This window comes from Coregonus clupeaformis, chromosome 12, assembly GCF_020615455.1.
Source record: "Coregonus clupeaformis isolate EN_2021a chromosome 12, ASM2061545v1, whole genome shotgun sequence".
Lineage (NCBI taxonomy): Eukaryota > Metazoa > Chordata > Actinopteri > Salmoniformes > Salmonidae > Coregonus > Coregonus clupeaformis.
In genome coordinates, this window is record NC_059203.1 from 18867403 (window position 1) to 18892907 (window position 25505).

At 45.4% G+C, this 25505-nt stretch overlaps 1 protein-coding gene across 1 annotated transcript in view; it reads left to right on the top strand.

Annotated features, from left to right (window-relative positions):
* Window positions 1-15690: 15690 nt before the first annotated feature.
* The window catches only part of LOC121577911 (rhamnose-binding lectin-like), a 36599-nt gene continuing 26784 nt past the window's right edge, over window positions 15691-25505 (top strand). The window contains exons 1-8 of the mRNA XM_041891900.2: window positions 15691-15761; window positions 16712-16747; window positions 16831-16875; window positions 17018-17153; window positions 17234-17352; window positions 18698-18742; window positions 18885-19020; window positions 19099-19202. Of these exons, the coding sequence (XP_041747834.2) occupies window positions 15737-15761; window positions 16712-16747; window positions 16831-16875; window positions 17018-17153; window positions 17234-17352; window positions 18698-18742; window positions 18885-19020; window positions 19099-19202 (646 nt within the window). The 5' untranslated portion in view covers window positions 15691-15736. The remainder of the gene's footprint in view (window positions 15762-16711; window positions 16748-16830; window positions 16876-17017; window positions 17154-17233; window positions 17353-18697; window positions 18743-18884; window positions 19021-19098; window positions 19203-25505) is intronic.

Here is a 25505-nt window from a genome sequence, read left to right on the forward strand (position 1 = left end):
TGGTCTCTACACACCATAGGCAGATTTTATTGCGGTTCTATTGCTGTTTACCGCTGCCCGTCTGTAAGCGCCTTAAAGGGATACTTTGGCATTTTGGCAATGATGCCCTTTTTCTACTTCCCCAGAGTCAGATGAACTCATGGATACCATTTTATGTCTCTGTGTCGAGTATGAAGGAAGTTAAAGGTAGTTTCGCGAGCCAATGCTAACTAGCGTTAGCACAATGACTGGAAGTCTATGGGTATCTGCTAGCATGCGTGTGTAATACAAGGTGGCAGTAGCTTGTTTGGCTTGTGCCTGCTGTAGCTAATGTAAGCTAACTGGCAAGCTGCGCTAATGTTGTTGCTAGCTATCTAGAATTTGTAGTAAGCCCTTGTTGATACTAACCAGATAGCCACAACTAGATAACTAGCGTAGTTAGCAACATTATAATTAAATCGCAATTGATTCGTTTTTGAATTAAACAGCTGCCTGCTAGCTGTCGAGGGTTGGTGGAGGAGCTAGCTAGCCATGTTGTACTAACCATTTATCTAACGTTAGCTAGCAATTATTTCTTCACCATCTTGCTAGATAGCTAGCTTGGTAAAGCATTTAGTGTTGTGTGCATTGTACTGCACTTACCATCTCATTCGTTTTCATATGAAGTGACTAGCTAGCTAACTAATGAGCAGGTGCACATTTTTTAAACTGAACCGAACAAAAACATCCTCCTTCAACCACAAAACTCCTTAGCTAGATGTAAAAGATGTAAAGACTTGCTCTAGAAAAAAAATATGTATAATGCTTTATTGTTTTAGTTAGAACAATTCTGATGAAAAGGGGGTGAATTAGACTGGAAAAGTAACCTCTTTTTCCCTTTTCTTGTCACTCCTGTTGGCAAGGCCAGCTCTACAGGCTGGCAAAGCTGGGCATGGGCCCCCCAGAATTTGTGCCCCCGAGTTTTGCTTCCCCATTAACATAACAAATGGTATATGAATTACCAAGCCCTGTTTTGCCAATGTAGCATTGCTACCAGTAGCGCAAGAGTGCATTCGGAAAGTATTCAGACCCCTTGACTTTTTCCACATTTTGTTACTTTACAGCCTTATTCTAAAATTGATTAAATTGTTTTTTCCCTCTCATCAATCTACACACAATACCCCATAATGACAAAGCAAAAACAGGTTTTTAGCCATTTCTGCAAATGCATTAAAAATGAAAAACGGAAATATCACATTTACATACATATGCAGACCCTTTACTCAGTACTTTGTTGAAGCACCTTTGGAAGTGAGTACAGCCTCGAGTCTTTTTGGGTGTGACGCTACCAGCTTGGACAACTGTATTTGGGGAGTTTCTCCCATTCTTCTCTGCAGATCCTCTCAAGCTCTGTCAGGTTGGATGGGGAGCGTCGCTGCACAGCTATTTTAAGGTCTCTCCAGAGATGTTCGATCGGGTTCAAGTCCGGGTTCTGGCTGGGCCACTCAAGCATATTCAGAGACTTGTCCCGAAGCCACTCCTGCATTGTCTTGGCTGTGTGCTTAGGGTCATTGTTCTGTTGGAAGGTGAACCTTCGCCCCAGTCTGCGGTCCTGAGTGCTCTGTAGCAGGTTTTCATCAAGGATCTCTCTGTACTTTGCTCCATTCATCTTTCCCTCGATCCTGACTAGTCTCCCAGTTCCTGCCACTGAAAAACATCCCCACAGCATGATGCTGCCACCACCATGCTTCACCGTAGGGATGGTGCCAGGTTTCCTCCAGACGTGACGCTTGGCATTCAGGCCAAAGAGTTCAATTTTGGTTTCATCAGACCAGAATATCTTGTTTCTCATGGTCTGAGAGTCATTTAGGTACCTTTTGGCAAACTCCAAGTGGGCTGTCATGTGCCATTTACTGAGGAGTGGCTTCCGTCTGGCCACTCTACCACAAAGGCCTGATTGGTGGAGTGCTGCGGAGATGGTTGTCCTTCTGGAAGGTTCTCCCATCTCCACAGAGGAACTGGAGCTCTGTCCAAGTGACTATCAGGTTATTGGTCACCTCCCTGACCAAGGCCCTTCTCTCCCGATTGCTCAGTTTGGCCGGGTGGCCAGATATAGGAAGATTCTTTGTGGGTCCAAACTTCTACCATTTAAGAATGATCGAGGCCACTGTGTTCTTGGGGACCTTCAATGCTGCAGACATTTTTTGGTACCCTTCCCCAGATCTGTGCCTCGACACACTCCTGTCTCGGAGCTCTACGGACAATTCCTTCGACCTCATGGCTTGGTTTTTGCTCTGACATGCACTGTCAACTGTGAGGACCTTATATAGACAGGTATATGCCTTTCCAAATCATGTCGAATCCATTGAATTTACCACAGGTGGACTCCAATCAAGTTGTAGAAACATCTCAAAGATGATCAATGGAAAGAGGATGCACCTGAGCTAAATTTCGAGTCTCATAGCAAAGGGTCTGAAGACTTATGTAAAAAAGGTATTTCTGTTTTTGTGTGGAAATTTGCTAAAATTTAAAGAAATCTCTTTTCGCTTTGTCATTATGCGGTATTGTGTGTAGATGGATGAGGAAAAACATTAATTTAATAAATTTTAGAATAAGGCTGTAACGTAGCAAAATGTGGAAAAAGTCAAGGGGTCTGAATACTTTCCGAATGTACTGTATGCCTATACTGCCCATGATCTTAAGAGGGGTGAGTGGTGAGGGATGGGGGACCTAATCATGTCATATTTAGTAGTTAAAATAAAAAAAATCCTTCTGATCGTGCACCTAGCCATGCAATGTCATAAGGTACCGCCTTCATTACCTTGTTTAGGAAGCTCATTGGATCCCAGGACAGGCGGGGGTTTTCTCACAGAGAGGGGGAAAAGTTGTTCACTTTTGCCAACACCTACAGCTAAATAACAGGCTATCTAGTAGCTTCTAGCGCGCTGAATAATTACAGCTAGCTGGCTAAGCTTTGATCAGCATGGACATCCAAAAAATGGCTGGGCAATGCCAAGAGAAAAAAACTGAGGACCACCATGTCGAGAGCGATGTCGACCAGCCTGCAGCAGGCCCAACCACTTAACATCCTTATCATTTATCGCCCTCCAGGTTCCCTTGGAGAGTTCATCAATGAGCTTGACGCCTTGATAAGTTCCTTTCCTGAGGATGGCTCACCCCTCACATTTCTGTGTGACTTTAACCTCCCTACGTCTACCTTTGACTCATTTCTTTCCACTCCTCTCCTCTTTTGACCTCACCCTCTCACCGTCCCTCCCTACTCACAAGGCAGGCAATACGCTTGACCTCATCTTTACTAGATGCTGTTCTTCTACTAATCTCACTGCAACTCCCCTCCATGTCTCCGACCACTACTTTGTATCCTTTTCTCTCTCGCTCTCCTCCAACACTACTCACTCTGCCTCTACTCAGATGGTAATGCACCGTTGCAACCTTCGCTCTCTCTCTCCCGCTACTCTCTCCTCTTCCATCCTATCATCTCTTCCCTCTGCTCAATCCTTCTCCCTCCAATCTCCTGATTCTGCCTCCTCAACCCTCCTCTCCTCCCTTTCTGCATCATTTGACTCTCTATGTCCCCTATCTTCCCGGCCGGCTCGGTCCTCCCCTCCTGCTCCGTGGCTTGACGACTCATTGCGAGCTCACAGAACAGGGCTCCGGGCAGCCAAGCAGAAATGTAGGAAAACTAGACTCCCTGCAGACCTGGCATCTTTTCACTCCCTCCTCTCTACATTTTCTTCCTCTGTTTCTGCTGCTAAAGCCACTTTCTACCACTCTAAATTCCAAGCATCTGCCTCTAACCCTAGGAAGCTCTTTGCCACCTTCTCCTCCCTGCTGAATCGTCCCCCTCTCTGTGGATGACTTTGTCAACCATTTTGAAAAGAAGGTTGACGACATCCGATCCTCGTTTGTTAAGTCAAATGAAACTGCTGGTCCTGCTCACACTGCCCTACCGTATGCTTTGACTTCTTTCTCCCTTCTCTCTCCAGATGAAATCTTGCGACTTGTGACGGCCGGCCACCCAACAACCTGCCCGCTTGACCCTATCCCCTCCTCTCTTCTCCAGACCATTTACGGAGACCTTCTCCCTTACCTCACCTTACTCATCAACTCATCCTTGACTTCTGGCTATGTCCCTTCCGTCATCAAGAGAGCGAGAGTTGCACCCCTTCTCAAAAAACGTACACTCGATCCCTCCGATGTCAACAACTACAGACCAGTATCCCTTCTTTCTTTTCTCTCCAAAACTCTTGAGCGTGTCGTCTTTAGCCAACTCTCTTGCTATCTTTCTCAGAATTACCTTCTTGATCCAAACCAGTCAGGTTTCAAGACTGGTCATTCAACTGAGACTGCTCTTCTCTGTGTTACAGAGGCTCTTCGCACTGCTAAAGCTAACTCTCTCTCCTCTGCTCTTGTCCTTCTAGACCTGTCTGCTGCCTTTGATACTGTGAACCATCAGATCTTCCTCTCCACCCTCTCTGAGTTGGGCATCTCCGGCTTGGCTCACTCCTGGATTGCGTCCTACCTGACAGGTCGCTCCTACCAAGTGGCGTGGCGAGAATCTGTCTCCGCACCACGTGCTCTCACCACTGGTGTCCCCCAGGGATCAGTTCTAGGCCCTCTCCTATTCTCGCTATACACCAAGTCACTTGGCTCTGTCATATCCTCACATGGCCTCTCCTATCATTGCTACGCAGATGACACACAACTAATCTTCTCCTTTCCCCCTTCTGATAACCAGGTGGTGAATCGCATCTCTGCATGTCTGGCAGACATATCAGTGTGGACGACGGATGACCACCTCAAGCTGAACCTCGGCAAGACCGAGCTGCTCTTCCTCCCGGGGAAGGACTGCCCGTTCCATGATCTCGCCATCACGGTTGACAACTCCGTTGTGTCCTCCTCCCAGAGTGCAAAGAGCCTTGGCGTGACCCTGGACAACACCCTGTCATTCTCCGCTAACATCAAGGCGGTGACCCGATCCTGTAGGTTCATGCTCTACAACATTCGGAGAGTACGACCCTGCCTTACACAGGAATCCACAGGTCCTAATCCAGGCACTTGTCATCTCCTATCTGGATTACTGCAACTCGCTGTTGGCTGGGCTCCCTGCCTGTTCCATTAAACCCCTACAACTCATCCAGAATGCCGCAGCCCGTCTGGTGTTCAACCTTCCCAAGTTCTCTCACGTCACCCCACTCCTCCTCACACTCCACTGGCTTCCAGTTGAAGCTCGCATCTGCTACAAGACCATGGTGCTTGCCTACGGAGCTGTGAGGGGAACTGCACCTCCGTACCTTCAGGCTCTGATCAGTCCCTACACCCAAACGAGGTTATTGCGTTCATCCACCTCTGGCCTGCTGGCCCCCCTACCTCTGCGGAAGCACAGTTCTCGCTCAGCCCAGTCAAAACTGTTCGCTGCTCTGGCACCCCAATGGTGGAACAAGCTCCCTCATGACGCCAGGACAGCGGAGTCACTCACCACCTTCCGGAGACACTTGAAACCCCACCTCTTTAAGGAATACCTGGGATAGGATAAAGTAATCCTTTTACCCCCCCCACCCCCAAAAAAAACATATTGTAAAGTGGTTATCCCACTGGCTATAAGGTGAATGCACCAATTTGTAAGTCGCTCTGGATAAGAGCGTCTGCTAAACGACGTAAATGTAAATGTGTGGTAACATGCACACAAAAATGCAATCATTGTGGATAGTCAGAATAATATAAGAGTTTGATTAAAAGGTTTACATGCTTTGCAAGAACAACAATTTCCATAACAATCCTGTTTACATGGACATCTGAAATCAGGCTACCTGATGATAATCTGATAAATGCAGAAAATAGCCAATCAAAATAAAGTTCTACCACTTTGATCGGGAAGCATATTTCATTCTGAGTTCGGACATTTAAAGTTTTAATGTGAAAAAGACGAGAGAGAGAGAGAGAGAGAGAGAGAGAGAGAGAGAGAGAGAGAGAGAGAGAGAGAGAGAGAGAGAGAGAGAGAGAGAGAGAGAGAGAGAGAGAGAGAGAGAGAGAGAGAGAGAGAGAGAGAGAGAGAGAGAGAGAGAGAATGCAATCGTGAATGGTCGTTCTGTTCGTCTGTTGAAAGAAAATGCCTGATTTATGGTTGAGCCCTAGCCTTGATCACATTACTCCTGTCCTTGACACCTTTAGGTAGCAGAGAGCTCCTGGGTTGTGCCGGTTAATGGAATGGAAAGGGATGTGCAGTGAGCATGACCAGATTGTTTGTTTCCCTGCTGAGCGAACTGAGGGGGAGACAAAAAAAGAAATCATGTCCCAACACCTCAGTTCGCACACTAGTCGCACAGGATAACAGTAGGTGTGTTCCTGTAGAACATGTTCAGGACCTCCATCAAATCACAGTCAGCGGTGAATACAATGCTATTCTGTTTTCCTCTGTGCCTGTTGAGGGTCTCCATATTGTCCTTTTTACATCCCTTAGACAGATTTAGCGTGTAAATTAACAACAATACCACGATCATTTATTCAAATCAATGTGTTTCATATGAAGTGATTCTCCGAAATTGCAACTTGAAGAACCAATGGGAAGGATGAGAATGAGGCACAATGAAAGGATCGTTATATTATGAAAGGCTCGCGGCTTGATTACATTATGAAAGCAAACAGAACCCCTTTCATTGTGGTGTTCATTATGTGGCATCAAACTGTAATAAAAAGGTCCTCACGTACGCAAAACAAGAACAAGTGTTAACGCATTGGGAAGTTAATATCAGAGTCCTCCTACACTCATTCATGATGCCCTGATTGTGTCAAGGTCAAGACCAACTTGTGTAACGGGAGTAAGATATGATTGTACTATTATTTAGCCATAGTATGTCAAGATCCTTCTGTTTTTGGTAAAAAGCTGAAAGATGGGACTGGAAAAATGCAACCAGTCTTACATTCACATTTTTGTCATTTAGAAGACGCTCTTATCCAGAGCGACTTACAGGAGCAATTAGGGTTAAGTGCCTTGCTCAAGGGCACATCGACAGATTTTTCACCTAGTCGGCTCGGGGATTAGAACCAGCGACCTTTCGGTTACTGGCACAACGCTCTTAACCACTAAGCTACCTGCCGCCCCATCATGGGGATATGTAGACTTATTATTATAATTCTTCCTGGTTTATTGGCAAAAAAAACAAAAAGGTGTATTGCCACCATGAACTGTGCAGGATGAATACAAAAAGATCCCACGAAACGAGAACATCGTGGGGTTTGGGAAAGAAATCCGTACAAACTACCAACAACACAAAAAAAACAAACACTAAACAAAAACATCATATTTCTTCTGTTAAAAACAAAAAACCCAAAACCAATCTCTACTCAGGCTCAGAGATGACTTGAGGTACTCAGCTTCTACTTCTATAGACACCATGGAGATGACTTGAGGTAATCAGCTTGTACTTCCATAGACACCCCGGAGATGACTTGAGGTATTCAGCTTCTACTTCCATAAACACCCCGGAGATTACTTGAGATAATCAGCTTGTACTTCCATAGACACCCCGGAGATGGGGTCCCTAGTCCAAAGCAGGGGTTGGAAACGGTTCAGGGAACAGAACAGAAAACCGGAAAAGAATGACGTTTTTAGAGGAACAGAATCAGAACTGGGAACGAAAGTGATCTACACTCAGAAAAAATGGGTTATTTGGGGTTCTATATAGAACCTATTGGAACCTTGAGGGTTATATATCCCTACCCCAGCGTGTAATGGGGATTTTAGAAATCAACAGCTAATAAAAGCTAACCCAGTCGCATCAAACTCTGAAATGACAGCTAACATTCCCTTTTCATTTGTTTGAGCTGTTTTCCATTTCCATTTATATCCATATTAATGATGCTGCTGTATGATTTAGCCTGGTCAGAAAAATGGCTAGCTGATGTCCGACACCGTTAGCTCTCTATGGCAATGGGAAGATCAAATTCATTTTTTGCAACATTTTTGCTGAGGTCTGAGTGGGAAATACCAAGATTCATACAAACCTTTCTGTTGCAATCTAAATGCTAGCTAGAAGCCAGAGAAAAGTATGTGTATATTAAAAGCACACACTCTTATTCAATTCAAATTCAAATTCAAAATGTAAATGCCATTCCGATTCAAAAACCAACTGCCAATTCATTCCAGCATGATGACACAAGATGCAGAGACCTATCCCTAGTGAAGTCACCTCTCCCCTCCCATCTCACCCGCACTTCCCATCCTAAGCCTTAGCTCAAAAGAGAAGCCCACTGTGGTCTGCTCACTCAGTGCTTTTAGTTCAAATGTGAATTCCATAAACTTGAATACCCCCTTGGTTTTCAAATCACGTAGAGGGCTTGGGCTGTTGCACGATAGCAACTGAAGCCCATGTAAGTCAGTTTATAACATTCCATCATTGGTTACTCTGAGAGTTCCTCATATTGACATTAACTGCGGCCTAAGGCCAATAGGGAGAGAATAAATGGTGCAGTTCTATGCAATCTTATAGCCATACCAACTATTTAAATATCAACCATCAGACAAGGCCTGCATCAGATTATTGAACGTAGCTTATTTGAGTTTGAGATTCATGTAACTTTAAAAATCGTAAACGAGAGTAGCAGCAGCATAAAAGAGGGGGTGGGGAAGGGTGGGGTGGGGTGGGGTGGAGGAGGGACAATGCAAATAGTCCGGGTAGCCTTGATTAGCTGTTCAGGAGTCTTATGGCTTGAGGGTAGAAGCTGTTAAGAAGCCTTTTGGACCTAGACTTGGCGCTCCGGTACAGCTTGCCGTGCGGTAGCAGAGAGAACAGTCTACGACTAGGGTGGCTGGACTCTTTGACAATTTTTAGGGCCTTCCTCTGACACCGCCTGGTATAGAGGTCCTGGATGGCAGGAAGCTTGTCCCCAGTGATGTACTGGGCCGTACGCACTACCCTCTATCCAGTTTACTTCCTTAACTGGATTGCATCAAGATCTGGGCTATGCAGACAAATCCAGACATTCTGGTATTGACTGAAACTTGGATCTCTAGGAACATTCTGGACTCTGATTGTAATATTGAGGGTTATATTGTGTTTAGTACTGACTGACAGGGTAGAGGTGGTGGAGTGGCCATTTTAATAAAAAAATAATAATGTATCCATAACTGTTAAAGGGGTCTACTGTCCTCCCTCAGCTAACCTTTGGGGCACTCGAGTAGTTAACTAGCTTATTATCCTGGGTGACCTAAATTATGATTGAGAAATGCAGGCTTCAAGTAATCTAAAAGGCTTGTGTAATGATCTAAACCTAGCCCAGCTGCTTACTAAGCCTATACAGCCCAACCCTAAAGATCCTTCAATGTCAACTCGGAATGATTTTATTTTAATGAATACACCAGAGAAATATCTTTCTACTGGTGTCTTCGCCCCAAGATGTTAGTGAACATTGCCCATTTGTTTGTGTTAGAGAAATACAAAAATCTAAGCCTTGTGTCATCACAAAGAGGAACTTTCAGACACTGGCCTCATTATGGGACAAAAATGCCATCATTGATGCATTCAATCACCATTTTATTTCAGCAGGCTATCTCTTTGAAATAACTTCTAAGGCACTTCTAAGCATATTCACAATATTGGGCTGGATGCTGATAGGGGAAACTTGCTGAATGATCAGACACATTATAGTCAAAGATTTTCTTTTAGGCTATTTACAGAAAAATAAGTCCTGGCTTTACTAGCAATAGACAACAAGAAATCCACAGGGGCCGACCAATTGGATCCTGGTCTGCTTAAGTGTGCAGCACCCGTCATTGCTGGCTCAATTACCAATTTTGTATTTTTATTTAACATGATAACATGATATCGGGAAATATTTAAAAAGTATGGAAATCAGCTCTCATGCATAAGGGTGAGATAGTAGTGTTCTTAATAATTATCTCCCCATTTCAAGGCTCCCTTTTCTAGCTAAGATTCTCGAATCCTTGGTAAATGTACAACTGTGCTCTTTTTTATCTGAGAAATGTATTTTGAATGTAAACAAATCAGGGTTTAGGCCTGGGCATAGCACTATTAAAGCAACCACTTTAGTTCTTAATGATCTTGTCGATGCTTTGGACACTGAAATGAAATGTGCTGCTTTGTTTGTGGACCTGAAACAAGCTTTTGATACTGTTGATCACACTATTTTTATTGAATAAGTTGTCCTCGATAGGCCTGAGGTCTGACGCCTGTTCATGGTTTCATGATTATCTTAGTGACAGAATTCAGGCCATCGTGATTGACGGGGTTAAGTCTGAATTTCTTGAAGTACATAAAGGTGTACCACACGGGTTGATTTTGGGACCTGTTCTCTTCACTATTTATATAAACAGCATTGGTCAATTTGTTAAAAATTGTAAACTTCATCTATATGCGGCTGTTACTATTATGGATGCTATTGCCCCGACTGTTGATCTGGCTGTGTCAAAACTACAGTCAGATTGTCTAGTTATGCAGGAATACCTTGTTGATTTAAAACTTGTGCTTAATACGGGCAAAACTAAATACATGTTGTTGTTTTTCTCTCTAAAGAATGCTTCAGATGAATTACATGTTGACTCATTAGATGTTTCTCCAATCGAACGTGTTTCTGCATATAAATACTTAAGCATTTTGATTTATATGGATTTGATGTTTAAAAACATAAAGATGAGCTGGTTAAGAAGCTAAGATTTAAATGTGGCTTTTCTACAGAAACAGATTGTGCCTTTCTCTAACCCAGTAGGAAGCAGATTATTCAGTCAACCTTTTTATCTGTTCTTGATTATGTTGATATTATTCATCAAAGTGCAGCTGCTACTACTCTTAAACCTTTGGATGCCATCTACCATAGTGCCCTTCATTTTGTTACAGGCGACAGTTTTGATACTCATCACTGCATCCTGTATCAAAAGGTTCGCTAAAGACCCATAGATCTCTACATTACTCCCTTTTTGTTTACAAGGCCGTACTTCATAAACTCCTATCTAACTTTGCTGTTGAAGTATAGACACCTGAGTTGCCTAACCCGTTCACAGGATTGGTTAACTATTGAGGTTCCAAGGGTCAAATGCTGGAACAAAATTCAAAATAAATTTCATCTTGATGTTCTGGTGACGTTCGGGTAATTTAAAGTATTGATTTGGGACTTTTATATATATATAGTAAAATATTTATTTACAGTTCTAGTCAAAAGTTTGGACACACCTCCTCATTCAAGGGTTTTGCTTTATTTTCACTATTTTCTACATTGTATGATAATAGTGGGGACGTCAAAACTATGAAATAACACATACGGAATCATGTAGTAACCAAAAATGTTAAACAAATCAAATTATATTTTAGATTTTAGATTCTTCAAAGTAGCCACCCTTTGCCTTGATGACAGCTTATGACATGAATGTTTTCCAACAAGTGTGAAGGAGTTCCCACATATGCTGAGCACTTGTTGGCAGATTGTCCTTCACTCTGCGGTCCAACTCATCACAAACCATCTCAATTGGGTTGAGGTCGGGGGATTGTGGATGCCAGGTCATCTGATGCAGCACTCCATCACTCTCCTTCTTGGTCAAATAGCCCTTACACAGCCTGGAGGTGTGTTGGGTCATTGTCCTGTTGAAAAACAAATGATAGTCCCACAAAGCGCAAACCAGATGGGATGGCGTATCACTGCAGAATGCTGTGGTAGCCATGCTGGTTAAGTGTGCCTTGAATTCTAAACAAAATCACAGTGTCACCAGCAAAGCACCCCCATACCATCACACCTCCTCCTCCATGCTTCACGGTGGGAACCACACATGCGGAGATCATGCGTTTACCTACTCTGCGTCTCACAAAGACACGACGTTGGAACCAAAAATCTCAAATTTGGACTCATTAGACCAAAGGACCGATTTCCACAGGAATAATGTCCATTGCTCGTGTTTCTTAACCAAAGCAAGTCTCTTCTTATAATTGGTGTCATTTAGTAGTGGTTTCTTTGCAGCAATTTGACCATGAAGGCCTGATTCACGCTGTCTCTTCTGAACAGTTGATGTTGAGATGTGTTTGTTACTTGAACTCTGTGAAGCATTTATTTGGGATGCAATTTCTGAGGCGGGTAACTCTATTGAGCTTATCCTCTGCAGCAGAGGTATCTCTGGGTCTTCCATTCCTATGGCAGTCCTCATGAGAGCCAGTTTCATCATAGTGCTTGATGGTTTTTGCGACTGCACTTGAAGAAACTTTCAAAGTTCTTGAAATGTTCTGGATTGACTGACCTTCATGTCTAAAAGTAATGATGGACTTCCGTTTCTCTTTGCTTATTTGAGCTGTTCTTGCCATAATATGGACTTGGTCTTTTACCAAATAGGGCTATCTTCTGTATACCACCCTTACCTTGTCACAACACAACTGATTGGCTCAAACGCATTAAGAAGGAAAGAAATTCCACAAATTAACCTTTAACAAGGTACACCTGTTAATTGAAACACATTCTAAGTGACTACCTCATGAAGCTGGTTGAGAGTGTGCAGTGGTCTAAGGCACTGCATCGCTGTGCTACTAGAGATCCTGGTTCGAATCCAGGCTCTGTCGTAGCCGGCCGTGACCGGGAGACCCATGGGGCGGCGCACAATTGGCCCAGCGTCGTCCATAGTAGGGGAGGGAATGGCCGGCAGGGATGCAGCTCGGTTGGTAGAGCATGGCGTTTGCAACGCTAGGGTTGTGGGTTCGATTCCCACGGGGGGCCAGTATGAAAAATAACAAAAATAATGTATGCACTCACTAACTGTAAGTCGCTCTCGATAAGAGCGTCTGCTAAATGACTTAAATGTAAAATGAGAGTGTGCAAAGCTGTCATCAAGGTGGAAAACTTTTGACACCTTGAAGAGTCAATGCCCCGACGAATTGAGGCACACAGGTCGAGAAACAAATGTGAGGTGACAGACAGTAACACACGGACAGACAGTGACAATAACGCCTTGCACACTCTTGCCTGTATCTAGCTGAAATAGTGTGTAATAATTAGTCCAACAGTTGCAAACGAGAGTTTCTATTGGACAAATTCAAGGAATGTTCATCCCCATTTTGTTCTGTTTGCTTCCGTTTAAGAAATGTTTTTCAACAGAATTGGCGGAATGAATACACCCCTGATCACTCGTAAACACAGTTCACTTTCATAGCAGCCACGTTGTATTCATTCTCGCATCTATGCGCTCTCCTCTCTCCTCTTCCATTTGCTTGTGGACTTCAATGCACAACACATCAGCTGTATGTGACCAGGCGAAAAAACCTTTCCAAGCCAAACCATGTCATAACTTCTACACACAGCCTACATCATTGTCACCATATTAGCTAAAGTAACGTCATAGTCAGAACTAATAGAACTAACGCATTAGTAAACCCGCTACAATCATGCAGTAACATTACAGTTTACAGTAAGTAAGCAGTTACACTGGCGGGCCCTGGTGGCAAGACATTTGTAAAACCAAACGCTTACCTTGACTTGGAAGAGTTCCAGTGTATGTTGGAAATTCATAGCTAAGTAAGTAAAACTGAAAGTTAAAAAACAGACTATTTCTATCATGCTTCTCTTTCATTTTGTAATCAATGAATTTGTTCAAAACTGTTCAACTACTCTTTCTTTTTGAGTCAACTACTCACCACATTTTATGCTCTGCAGTACTAGCTAGCTGTAGCTTATGCTTTCAGTACTAGATTCATTCTCTGATCCTTTGACTGGGTGGACAACATGTCAGTTCATGCTGCAAGAGCTCTGATTTGAGACTACTGTAGACCTTCATTGCAAAACAGTGTGTTTTAATCAATTATTTGGTGACGTGATTATATTTAGTACAGTTTTATAGAAAAATGATAACTTTTAAAATGTTTTACAATATTATTTTTAATGAAATTCATTTAGGAGGATGGTCCTCCCCTTCCTCCTCTGAGGAGTCTCCACTGCTTTGTACATAGTACAGCAGCATCTAAGGTGCAGGGTAGAGTACCGGGTGATTGCCGGCTAGTAACAGTGACTAAGGTTCAGGGCAGGGTACTGGACATATTCAATAATTCCCTATCCCAGTCTGTTGTCCCCACTTGCTTCAAGATATCCACAATTGCTCCTGTACCCAAGAAAGCAAAGGTGACTGAACCAATCATAGGGCTGATATAAATACTATGCATGCCAGAGGGCTGATATAATCAGAGGGCTGATATAAATACTATGTATCCCATTCTCTCTTGGCTAATTTTACATTTACATTTACGTCATTTAGCAGACGGTCTTATCCAGAGCGACTTACAAATTGGTAGCCAGTGGAATAACCACTTTACAATGTGGTAAAAGGATTACTTTATCCTATCCCAGGTATTCCTTAAAGAGGTGGGGTTTCAAGTGTCTCCGGAAGGTGGTGAGTGACTTCGCTATCCTGGCATCGTGAGGGAGCTTGTTCCACCATTGGGGTGCCAGAGCAGCGAACAGTTTTGACTGGGCTGAGCGGGAACTGTGCTTCTGCAGAGGTAGGGGGGCCAGCAGGCCAGAGGTGGATGAACGCAATGCCCTCGTTTGGGTGTAGGGACTGATCAGAGCCTGAAGGTACGGAGGTGCCGTTCCCCTCACAGCTCCGTAGGCAAGCACCATGGTCTTGTAGCAGATGAAAGCTTCAACTGGAAGCCAGTGGAGTGTGCGGAGGAGCGGGGTAACGTGAGAGAACTTGGGAAGGTTGAACACCAGACGGGCTGCGGCATTCTAGATGAGTTGTAGGGGTTTAATGGCATAGGCAGGGTGCCCAGCCAACAGCGAGTTGCAGTAATCCAGACTGGAGATGACAAGTGCCTGGATTAGGACCTGTGCCGCTTCCTGTGTAAGGCAGGGTCGTACTCTCCGAATGTTGTAGAGCATGAACCTACAGGATCGGGTCACCGCCTTGATGTTAGCGGAGAACGACAGGGTGTTGTCCAGGGTCATGCCAAGGCTCTTTGCACTCTGGGAGGAGGACACAACAGAGTTGTCAACCGTGATGGCGAGATCATGGAACGGGCAGTCCTTCCCCGGGAGGAAGAGCAGCTCGGTCTTGCCGAGGTTCAGCTTGAGGTGGTCATCCGTCATCAACACTGATATGTCTGCCAGACATGCAGAGATGCGATTCGCCACCTGGTTATCAGAAGGGGGAAAGGAGAAGATTAGTTGTGTGTCGTCTGCGTAGCAATGATAGGAAGGTATAAAGTCAAAGTTGGAGATTTTCTGCCACTTACTGTTATGCAATGTTTGCTCACGAGCATAATTCATTGGCTGATCACTCCTGATGACCCGGATGGAATAATGGGGCGCGTTCAGCAGGACGCAACGTTTTGGAAGGTTCAGATAGAAATGTGCTATGGTGAACAAATATGTCTCTCCGACATGTAGAAAATAAAATACATTGGCTCTATTCATGAAATGTATATCTGCAACGCTCTAGAAGGTTTTGAAACTGAACTTGGCCCATGTGATTCTTCCTTAACCAGGAAGCCCCACCCAGATGACTACTTTAAATTGGTGGAAGCCCTCAATGGCAATGTTCATGCCAAAATGGATTTTAGCCATCTAGAGTCCTCTATATAACTCTATGAGACTGACACAAAAGCCTGGTACAGATCAGCAAAGCCCAGCCCCTAATTGCAATGAGGTGCACCTGGAGACAAATAGATACAGCTGGGTTAATTAAGACATTCACATAACATAAATACCAGGTGTATTAGGTCAGGTTACCATCAGTTTCATCATATCTGCTACTACCACGCTTGTACCTGGCATCATGTTCAGACTGACGGTGGTCTTCTGTGAGTATTCAACTTCTGTATATGATGCAGGTTAGAATATATATCACTAAATGTATACATTTTGTATTTCAGAGTTTTTGAAGTACGTGTCATATGACTTGAGGTCTACAGTATGATGCGTTAAGTTAAAGTTCAGTATTTCCATAAGGACATGTAGAGTGAGACTGATAGTATGGGAATAGACATTTTGCAGGGCTTGAATGTTTCATGAGATGATGGTAGAACTCATTATTGGAGGGTATTTTAATACATATCTGTTTAACCGTCTAGAAACAAGCACTGTATCTAGAGCCCCCTTGTGAATTTGTCAAAAGTGTCAGGACACTTGCCCATACTATATTACAGTAGTCCAAAGATTAGTATTTGGTCCTATATTCCAGGCACACAATGACTACATCAAACATGTGACTCTACAAGGTATTTTGGCTGCGTTTGCAGTGTGTTTTGGTGTATGTTTTGCCCAATAGTGGCTGGAGTTATCTCTCTAGATGTTTCTGAACACTTAAATTAATGCCATGATTAAGAAAGCATGAGTGAGACAGGCTACAAGGGCACATGTCAACCCCTCACATTATCAATAACTGGGGAGGTTAGTATTTTTATGGGGTATAATCTTTGTTCCTTTAACTTCCTCACACATCACTATTAATTCAAGGTAGCATCCGCATGTATGTAGACGTGTTGAGAAGTATTGTAATCTTCAAAATGACAACCTTAACCATTCAGTTCCTTTTAGGCAAAAAAGTATCTATGACCAACTACAAATGCGTCTAACAAGTTTAGTCACATTGCATGCATGGAATATGAGACCAAATGCTAAACTTTACTACTTTAATACACTAGAATATCTCAAATGCTTGAGGAAAAAGACAAATGCTCATTTCTAGCTTCACAGTCCAAATGCATATGATGTGGATTGTTGCTGAACTGGCTGTGTGATGTTGTTTCAGTGCTGGTTGCAGCTTCCTGTGCACTAACGGATGGAGGTACTGTGTGTAATAATGATGATGATACTACTACACCAAGCTAATGTGAGTGGTGTGTAACTCCTGTTTATTTGTCCTGGCAGCACGCAGCATCACATGTGAAGGCTCTGATGCTTTACTACAATGTGGTAAGCTAGTCAACACTACTGAACAGTGTATATACTCAGCTATCACCTGTGTTTTATACTGTAGATTACCTACACCGACGATGCCAACCCTTGCCTCTCCTTCGTTCCTTATCCACCTTTTCGTTGTCTGTCTCTTCCTCAGATAGAGGTAAGATCCATATCGAGCGTGCCAACTATGGTCGTCGTCAACGCAACGTGTGTTCCATTGGGCGCCCCGCTAACCAACTCACCAACACCAACTGCCTCAGCCAATCCACCACCAGTAAGATGGCAGCAAGGTACTGGAACCTGTGGTGTGTATTTACCTGTAGACACCCATTGGCTGTAGTGATGACCACTACCTGTCTTTGACACACAGGTGTGACGGGAAGAGCCAGTGTGTCGTCCCGGCATCCAATTCTGTTTTTGGAGACCCCTGTGTCGGAACCTATAAGTACCTGGACACCAAATACTCCTGTGTCCAACAACAAGTAGCAAGTCAGTCTGTGCTAATAATACTTGGTGGTGGGCACCAATATCGTTAAATTGAATATCTGTATGACTGAGGCATGTTGGGATATTGTTTAATACTTCGGTGAAAGAGCGCACTCTGCTGATGGCTAGCAAAGCCATAGAATGGGTTGGGTCACCAATGGGACCAGCTTGTGAACTTTGTTTTATGGCCACCATGTGTTTTAATACATGCCCTTTTCTTTTCTCCACTTTTACACCACCCTCACTTCCTAACTAACCCTAGCTAGCCCACAAACGGTGGTTATGGAACAAAGTAGCCGGCAACAACTTTCGTTAGCATAGCTTACAGGGAGGTGAGAGACCTGGCAGTGTGGCGCCAGAATGACAACCCCTCGCTCAACGTCAACGAAGAAGATGATTGTGGACTACAGGAAACAGAGGGCCGACCACGCCCCCATGTTCATCGACTGGGCTGTAGTGGAGCTTTTCGAGAGCTTCAAGTTCCTCAATGTCCGCATCACTAAGAATCCATCATGGTCCATGCAGTAGTATAGAGGGCACGACAATGCCTCTTCTCCCCCCTGCCCAGGAGGCTAAAAATATTTGGTATTGGCCCTCCGATCCTCAGTTCTACAGCTGCACCATTGAGAGCATTTTGACTGGCTGTATCACCACTAGGTATGGCAACTGCTTGGCATCCAACCGCAAGGCGCTACAGAGGGTAGTGCGTACGGCCCAGTACATCACTGAGACCGCGCTCCCTGACATCAGGACCTCTATACCATGCGTTGTCGGAAGGCCCTACATTTTCAATGACTCCAGCCACCCAAGTCCTACTGTCTGCTACTGCATGGCAAGTGGTACCGCGGCACCAAGTCTGGAACCAGCAGTCCCCCCCACTCCCGTCACTTTATTCCTAGTTATATGTACATATCTAACTCAATTAGCCAGTTAGCACATGGTAAGAAAGATGGGTAGTCGTACCACACAGGTCTCCTTTACATTGTGGCTTAGTTGATTCTTGCGTGCACTTCATCTGGTGTAACAGTGAACATCTGTTTCAACCAACATTAGCTAGCTCAAATCTCATTTATAGCTATTCAGACGGCACGGGCACAAATTGTATAGAAATATAGCTTTGGTCTAGCGGTACGACTAGCTAATTTTAACCAGTTTACTCTCACATTCTGAGCAGTTTGAGATGACGACGTCTCATAAGGAGCTTAAACCACAGTGCAACGGTTGAAGATAATGCATTTAACTTTCTACAACTCTGTTTATGGCTAAACATTAATTAATCACTTCACCAAGCCATAGTATGCCTTTTTTTGTCAGGCCAGTGTGGTGTAACTCCTGTTTGTCCTTGCAGTAAGCAGCACCATATGTGAAGGCTCTGATTCTCAACTACAATGTGGTAAGCAGGTCAACACTACAGTACGGTATCCTCTCCGTTCTCATGTAGTGTTGTGTATATTGGTCTCTATCCCACACAAACACCCAGCCTTGGCCTTCTGCCTTTTCTTCATCTATCTCCTCCTCCTCCTCGTCTCCCTCAGATGAAGGTAAGATCCATATCCAGAGTGCCAACTATGGTCGTCGTCAACGCAACGTGTGTTCCATTGGGCGCCCCGCTAACCAACTCACCAACACCAACTGCCTCAGCCAATCCACCACCAGTAAGATGGCACAAAGGTACGGGAACCAACGGTGTGTATTTACCTGTACACTCATTGGCTGTAGTGATAACCTCTACCTGTATTTTAAACACAGGTGTGATGGGAAGAGCCAGTGTGTCGTCCCGGCATCCAACTCTGTGTTTGGAGACCCCTGTGTCGGAACCTATAAGTACCTGGAGGTGGCTTACACCTGTGACTAAATGTGAGTTATATACATGCTCGCACACATGACTGGGAGCTTGAGTGCTGGTGCTGGTGCTTGAATGCTGGTGCTGACTGAAATGTTTGTCTTGCAGGATATCTTCCCTGATGAACCTAAAGGCTTCTGTGATTTCTTCATCGAGTGGATCAGTTTATTTTCCTCCAACCCCCAAAATCAACTTCAAATCATTGTAAACCTGTGCCTTTTGTGCTAAAGCGTTTCTTAAACAATTCTGAACTGTGGTGGTTGGTCTGAATTAAACTAAGCAGCATGAATCCAAGACTTGGTGTCTTTAGTTCTATATTACTAAATGTCTACTGTCACACCAATATTACTGAACATGTGTCCTGTATTCTCTCTTACACTGTTCACTGAAGACTCATTTACACCTGGCACTAACATGTGTTCTTTGTCTTGATGTCCATATTCTCTGCCCACAGTTGTAGACTAGTAAAATCCTCATTGTGATCAGCTCTTCATGACCACCTCCGGCTGTAGTCAAGCACGCATTTTGTCTGGATCTCTATCAAGTGTGAACTGATCTGGACGGTCAAATCAATTATACCTGCCTCTAAAATCATTGCCAGGTAGAACCGTTGACTTATGACCTCAGTAGGCCTAATGGACTTAATCCATATTATTTTGGGAATGTCATTGTCACACGGCACTAAATAATCTAGTCAGAATGTGGACATGGACGGTTAAGAAGTTTTAATACAACGTGTAGACTCTCCAAACCTTGATCACATGAAACAAATGTTAGCATGAGGTGTGAAATGCCGCTTTTATTGGGGATGAGCGGAGCACCACAACGACGGTCCCTATTCTGGTTTGCCTAATTTCAGTTTAACAAAACAAGTATTGTTGTACTGTCTCAACCGCTGTGAAATAGTTTTATAACAAACTTGTTTTTCAGCTGATGCCGGTGTATAAAACTATGCATAGACAGCGCACAACAGATGTACCGCTTAGACGTTCTTTCATTGAGGGACAGATCTACAACCCATTTCTGTGATTTGGTCAAGTTGCCCAAAAAGTGATATATTACAGCGTTAACGATCTATATTAAGTTGTATGAAGCACATAGCAGTCAACACCAACATTAGTAATTTAAACAATTTTAAATGTCAGGATGGTAATTTCTCTGGGCGTTGACGTAGTTCAGATGTTATCAAGAGCGGATGATGAACTGTCAGATCTGAGCTGCATCCTCAGCAACACTACGCCTTTCCCCTCAAGTTCTGTCTTCCGGCTTTGTAGATGGTTCGCTCGATAGCCACACACCACGTAGCACCCACTTGAGTCATTCTACTTGAGCAGGTGCTGGAAGCTCAAAACACAATGTTCATGGTCCGAATTGCTCATCACACTTCAGTTGGCAATTCTACAGAGTTTGGAGACTGCGTTTACTACATGCCGTGCTCTCTAACCTTGATGTTGCTAGTGTCCTGCACTGCCGCCTGCTTTTCCGCTGTTATTTTAACGTTAAAGCGAGGGTATTCAATATCCGGTTGTGCCACATGAGTTGGGTTGATTACATTAGCTATCTATGTCCCTCACCATAATGTTTACAAAACTGAGGCAAAGCAGTGCTCTGCAGGCAGGGGCAAAGGACACTGTCCCCTGTGGTTTCAGTGGCTGGCATCCAATATTGGTGCGTTGCAGCAATGTGTGGTACAGGCCAGAGATACTTTTGAGGAGATGGGGAAACTCCATTGGAATCGTATTAATGCCCATTTTGTATGTTGTCAAAGGGCTGCGCAGTGCATTCTGGAACAAGTAGATCTCTCCAGGAGGGAATGGCAGTCAATTGGGCGCTAGTTCAAAACCCAAAATTATGTCAGGGGCTGATGTGGATGCGGTGTTGGAGTCAGGCGCAGGACACAGAAGCTTAGTTGATCTGACTTTAATAGTCACAGGAGCAAAATACAAATCCAACGGGCCTCAAACAGGAGGCGAGCGAATACGCAAAAAAGTGCGAAAAGCACTAACAAGAAAACAAATAACCTACACCAACGGACAGGCGTACAACACACAACAAAGGAAACTTAGGTGACATCAATACGAGATATGGAACAGGTGCACTAATCAGAAAAGACCAAACAACATCAAACGGTAGCAGCTAGTACTCCGGGGACGACGAACGCCGAAGCCTGCCCGAACAAGGAGGAGGAGCAGTCTCGGCGGAATTCGTGACAGTACCCCCCCTTGACGCGCGGTGTCGTATAAATATTTGACTAATAATTAATCAACTCAAAAATATCTCGCAAGACACCAGAGCTTGTGAATCCAAGAATTTAGACTTTATTGCATAACAAAGCCGAGCTTGCTCCATGGAACAACTGTCTCTCTCTGGCTTAGAGATCTCTTATATACACACAAATGAACAAACATGCGTACATTCCTAACTTATTTTAGTTCTGCACCACCCTTCTTTTTCAACGTCCAGCTGTCACACAATGTCCACTCCAAAAGGTCATGAATGCTTTTTTCTATATGAAGCCTCTCATTCTATCATTCTATTGGCTGCGTGGCTTAGGCCCCTTCTTAAAAAAGAACTACGGTAATGCATACCATGTGTCCATAACAAGCCCATGGGCCACAGTTTGAGAGCCCCTGCGACAGAGCACATACATTCATTTAAACATAATCATGTTTATTACTAATATTATTATTTTACCTTTGACCTCTCCCTACTTTTGCCTTAATGATACATAAAATAAAACCATAGCGGCTCTAGCTGTGCGCCGACCCCGGCCTCGGGGACGGCCAGGAGGACATGGAGCAGGGCGCGTAGGATGACTACAATGGAACTCAGTCAGGAGGGATGGATCTAAAATGTCCCTCCTAGGCACCCAGCACCGTTCTTCCGGACCGTACCCCTCCCACTCCACGAGATATTGTAGACCCCCCATCCGACGTCTCGACTCCACGATGGACCGGACTGAGTACGCCGGAGCCCCCTCGATGTCCAGTGAGGGCGGAGGGGTCTCTCTTATCTCACTCTTCTGGAGTGGACCAGCTACCACCGGCCTGAGGAGAGACACATGGAATGAGGGGTTAATGTGATAGTCATTAGGCAGTTGCAACCTGTAACACACCTCATTCAATCTCCTCAGGACTTTAAATGGCCCCACAAACCGCCGGCCAATCTTCCGGCAGGGCAGGCGAAGGGGCAGGTTTCTAGTCGAGAGCCATACTCGATCTCCAGGGGCGTAGACTGTACCCTCACTGCGGTGGAGTTCGGCGCTCGCCTTCTGCCTGCGGATGGCCCACTGCAGATGTACGTGGGCAGCGTTCCACGCCTCCTCCGAGCGCCAAAACCACTCATCCACCGCAGGAGCCTCGATCTGGCTCTGATGCCATGGTGCCAGAACCGGCTGATAACCTAACACACACTGAAAAGGGGTCAGGTTAGTAGAGGAGTGGCGGAGAGAGTTCTGAGCCATCTCTGCCCAGGGGATATACCCCGACCACTCCTCCGGCCGGCCCTGGCAATAGGATCTCAGAAACCTACCCACATCCTGGTTCACTCTCTCCACCTGCCCATTACTATTTATTTCTCTTTGCCAGGTCGCAGTTGTAAATGAGAACTTGTTCTCAACTGGCTTACCTGGTTAATTATAGGTGAAATAAAAAAATAAATAAAAAATAACTCTCCGGGTGGTAACCCGAGGTAAGGCTAACCGAGACACCCAAGCGTTCCATGAACGCCCTCCAGACTCTAGAGGTGAATTGGGGACCCCGATCAGACACTATATCCTCGGGAAACCTGTAGTGCCGGAAGACGTGGGTGAACAAAGCCCCAGCAGTCTGTAGGGCAGTAGGGAGACCCGGCATTGGAATGAGACGACAGGCCTTAGAGAACCGATCCACAATGACCAGAATAGTGGTATTCCCCTGAGAGGGGGGAAGGTCCGTGACAAAGTCCACCGAGAGGTGAGACCACGGCCGTTGTGGAACGGGCAGGGGTTGTAACTTCCCCCTGGGCAGGTGTCTAGGCACCTTACACTGAGCGCACACCGAGCAGGAGGAGACATAAACCCTCACGTCCCTAGCCAATGTTGGCCACCAGTACTTAACACTAAGACAGTGCACTGTCCGGCCAATACCTGGATGTCCAGAGGAGGGTGACGTATGAGCCCATTAGATGAGATGATCACGGAACTCGAGCGGCACGTACGTCCGACCCACTGGACACTCTGGGGGAGTAGGGTCGGTGATTAACGCCCGCTCAATTTCCGCATCGACCTCCCATACCACCGGTGCCACCAGACAAGACTCCGGCAGTATGGGAGTGGGCTCAATGGACCTCTCCTCTTCGTCATACCGCCGGGACAGGGCGTCTGCCTTACCGTTCTGGGACCCTGGGATGTGAGGGTCAGGAACATGTTCCACCTAGCCTGACGAGCGTTCAATCTCCTCGCTGCCCGGATGTACTCCAGGTTACGATGGTCAGTCAGAATGAGAAAAGGGTGTTGAGCCCCCTCAAACCAATGCCTCCACACCTTTAGGGCTTGAACCACGGCTAACAGCTCCCTGTCCCTTACGTCATAATTACGCTCCGCCGGGCTGAGCTTTTTAGAATAAAAAGCGCAGGGATGGAGCTTAGGAGGCGTGCCGGAGCGTTGCGACAGTACTGCCCCAATCCCGGCTTCTGACGCGTCCACCTCTACCTGGAACGCTAAAGTGTGGTCCGGGTGCGCCAGCACCGTAGCCGAAGTGAACAGGTCCTTCAGTTTACAAAACGCCCTGTCCGCTTCAGCCGACCACTGCAAATGCACCGGGCCCCCCTTCAGCAGGGAAGTAATGGGAGCTGCTACCTGTCCAAAACCCTGGATAAACCTCCGGTAGTAATTGGCAAAACCCAAAAACTGCTGCACCTCTTTAACAGTGGTTGGGGTTTGCCAGTTACGCGCGGCTGACACCCGGTCAATCTCCATCTTCACCCCTGACGCGGACAACCGATGACCTAAAAAGGAGATGGACTCCTGGAAAAACAGACATTTCTCTGCCTTGACATACAAGTCATGCTCCAACAGCCTACCCAACACTCGGCGCACCAGGGCTACATGCTCGGCTCGTGTAGCAGAGTACACTAGGATGTCGTCAATGTACACTACCACTCCATGCCCATGCAGGTCCCGGAAGATCTCGTCCACAAATGATTGGAAGACTGAAGGAGCATTCATTAAACCGTATGGCATGACAAGATACTCATAATGACCTGAGGTGGTACTAAATGCCGTCTTCCATTCATCTCCCTCCCTAATGCGCACCAAGTTATAAGCGCTCCTGAGATCCAGTTTTGTGAAGAAACGCGCTCCGCGTAATGATTCAGTCATACTCGCAATCAGAGGTAGAGGGTAACTGTTTTTCACAGTGATCTGATTGAGACTACTATAATCAATACACGGGCGCAAACCTCCATCCTTCTTCTTCACAAAAAAGAAACTCGAGGACGCAGGGGAAGTGGAGGGCCGTATGTATCCTTGTCTCAGGGACTCAGCTATGAAGGTTTGCATAGCCGCCGTCTCCTCTTGAGACAGAGGATACACTTGGCTCCGCGGAAGTGCCGCACCTGTCTGGAGGTTTATCGCACAATCTCCCTGTCTATGAGGTGGCAATCGCCTCGCCCTCATCTTGCTGAACACGAGTGCCAAATCCTCATACTCTGGTGGAATGTGCATTGCGGGCACTTGGTTCGGACTCTCCACCGTGGTCGCCCCAACGGAAACAACTAAACATCGCCCAACACACTGTCCCACTGTCCAGAACATTCCTTGAGAGCCCTCTGTTGCCACAAAATGGTGGGGTCATAGGTGATTAACCAAGGAAGTCCCAGCACCACGGGATACGCAGGAGAGGTAATGAGGTACAACTGAATAATCTCCTCATGACCCCCCTGCGTCTTCATCTTTAATGGAGCTGTGACCTCCCTATTCAACCCAGATCCCAACGGGCGGCTATCTAGAGCATGGACAGGAAAGGGTGCATCAACGGGCAGGAGGGGAATCCCTAACTTAGAACAAAATTTCCGATCAATAATATTCCCAGCTGCGCCTGAATCGACTAGCGCCTTATGCTGGGAATGAGATGCAACCTGAGGAAATACCACAGGTATACACAAGTGAACAACAGAGAGCTCTGGGTGAGTGGGGCGCCTACTCACCTGAAATGACTCCCCAGTGCGCGACCTGTTGCCTCGATTCCTTGGAGACCCTCCCCAGCACCTAGCCGCAGTGTGTCCTCTACGGCCACAGCTGGTGCAGGGGACGGCCCCCCTCGGGTTCTCTCTC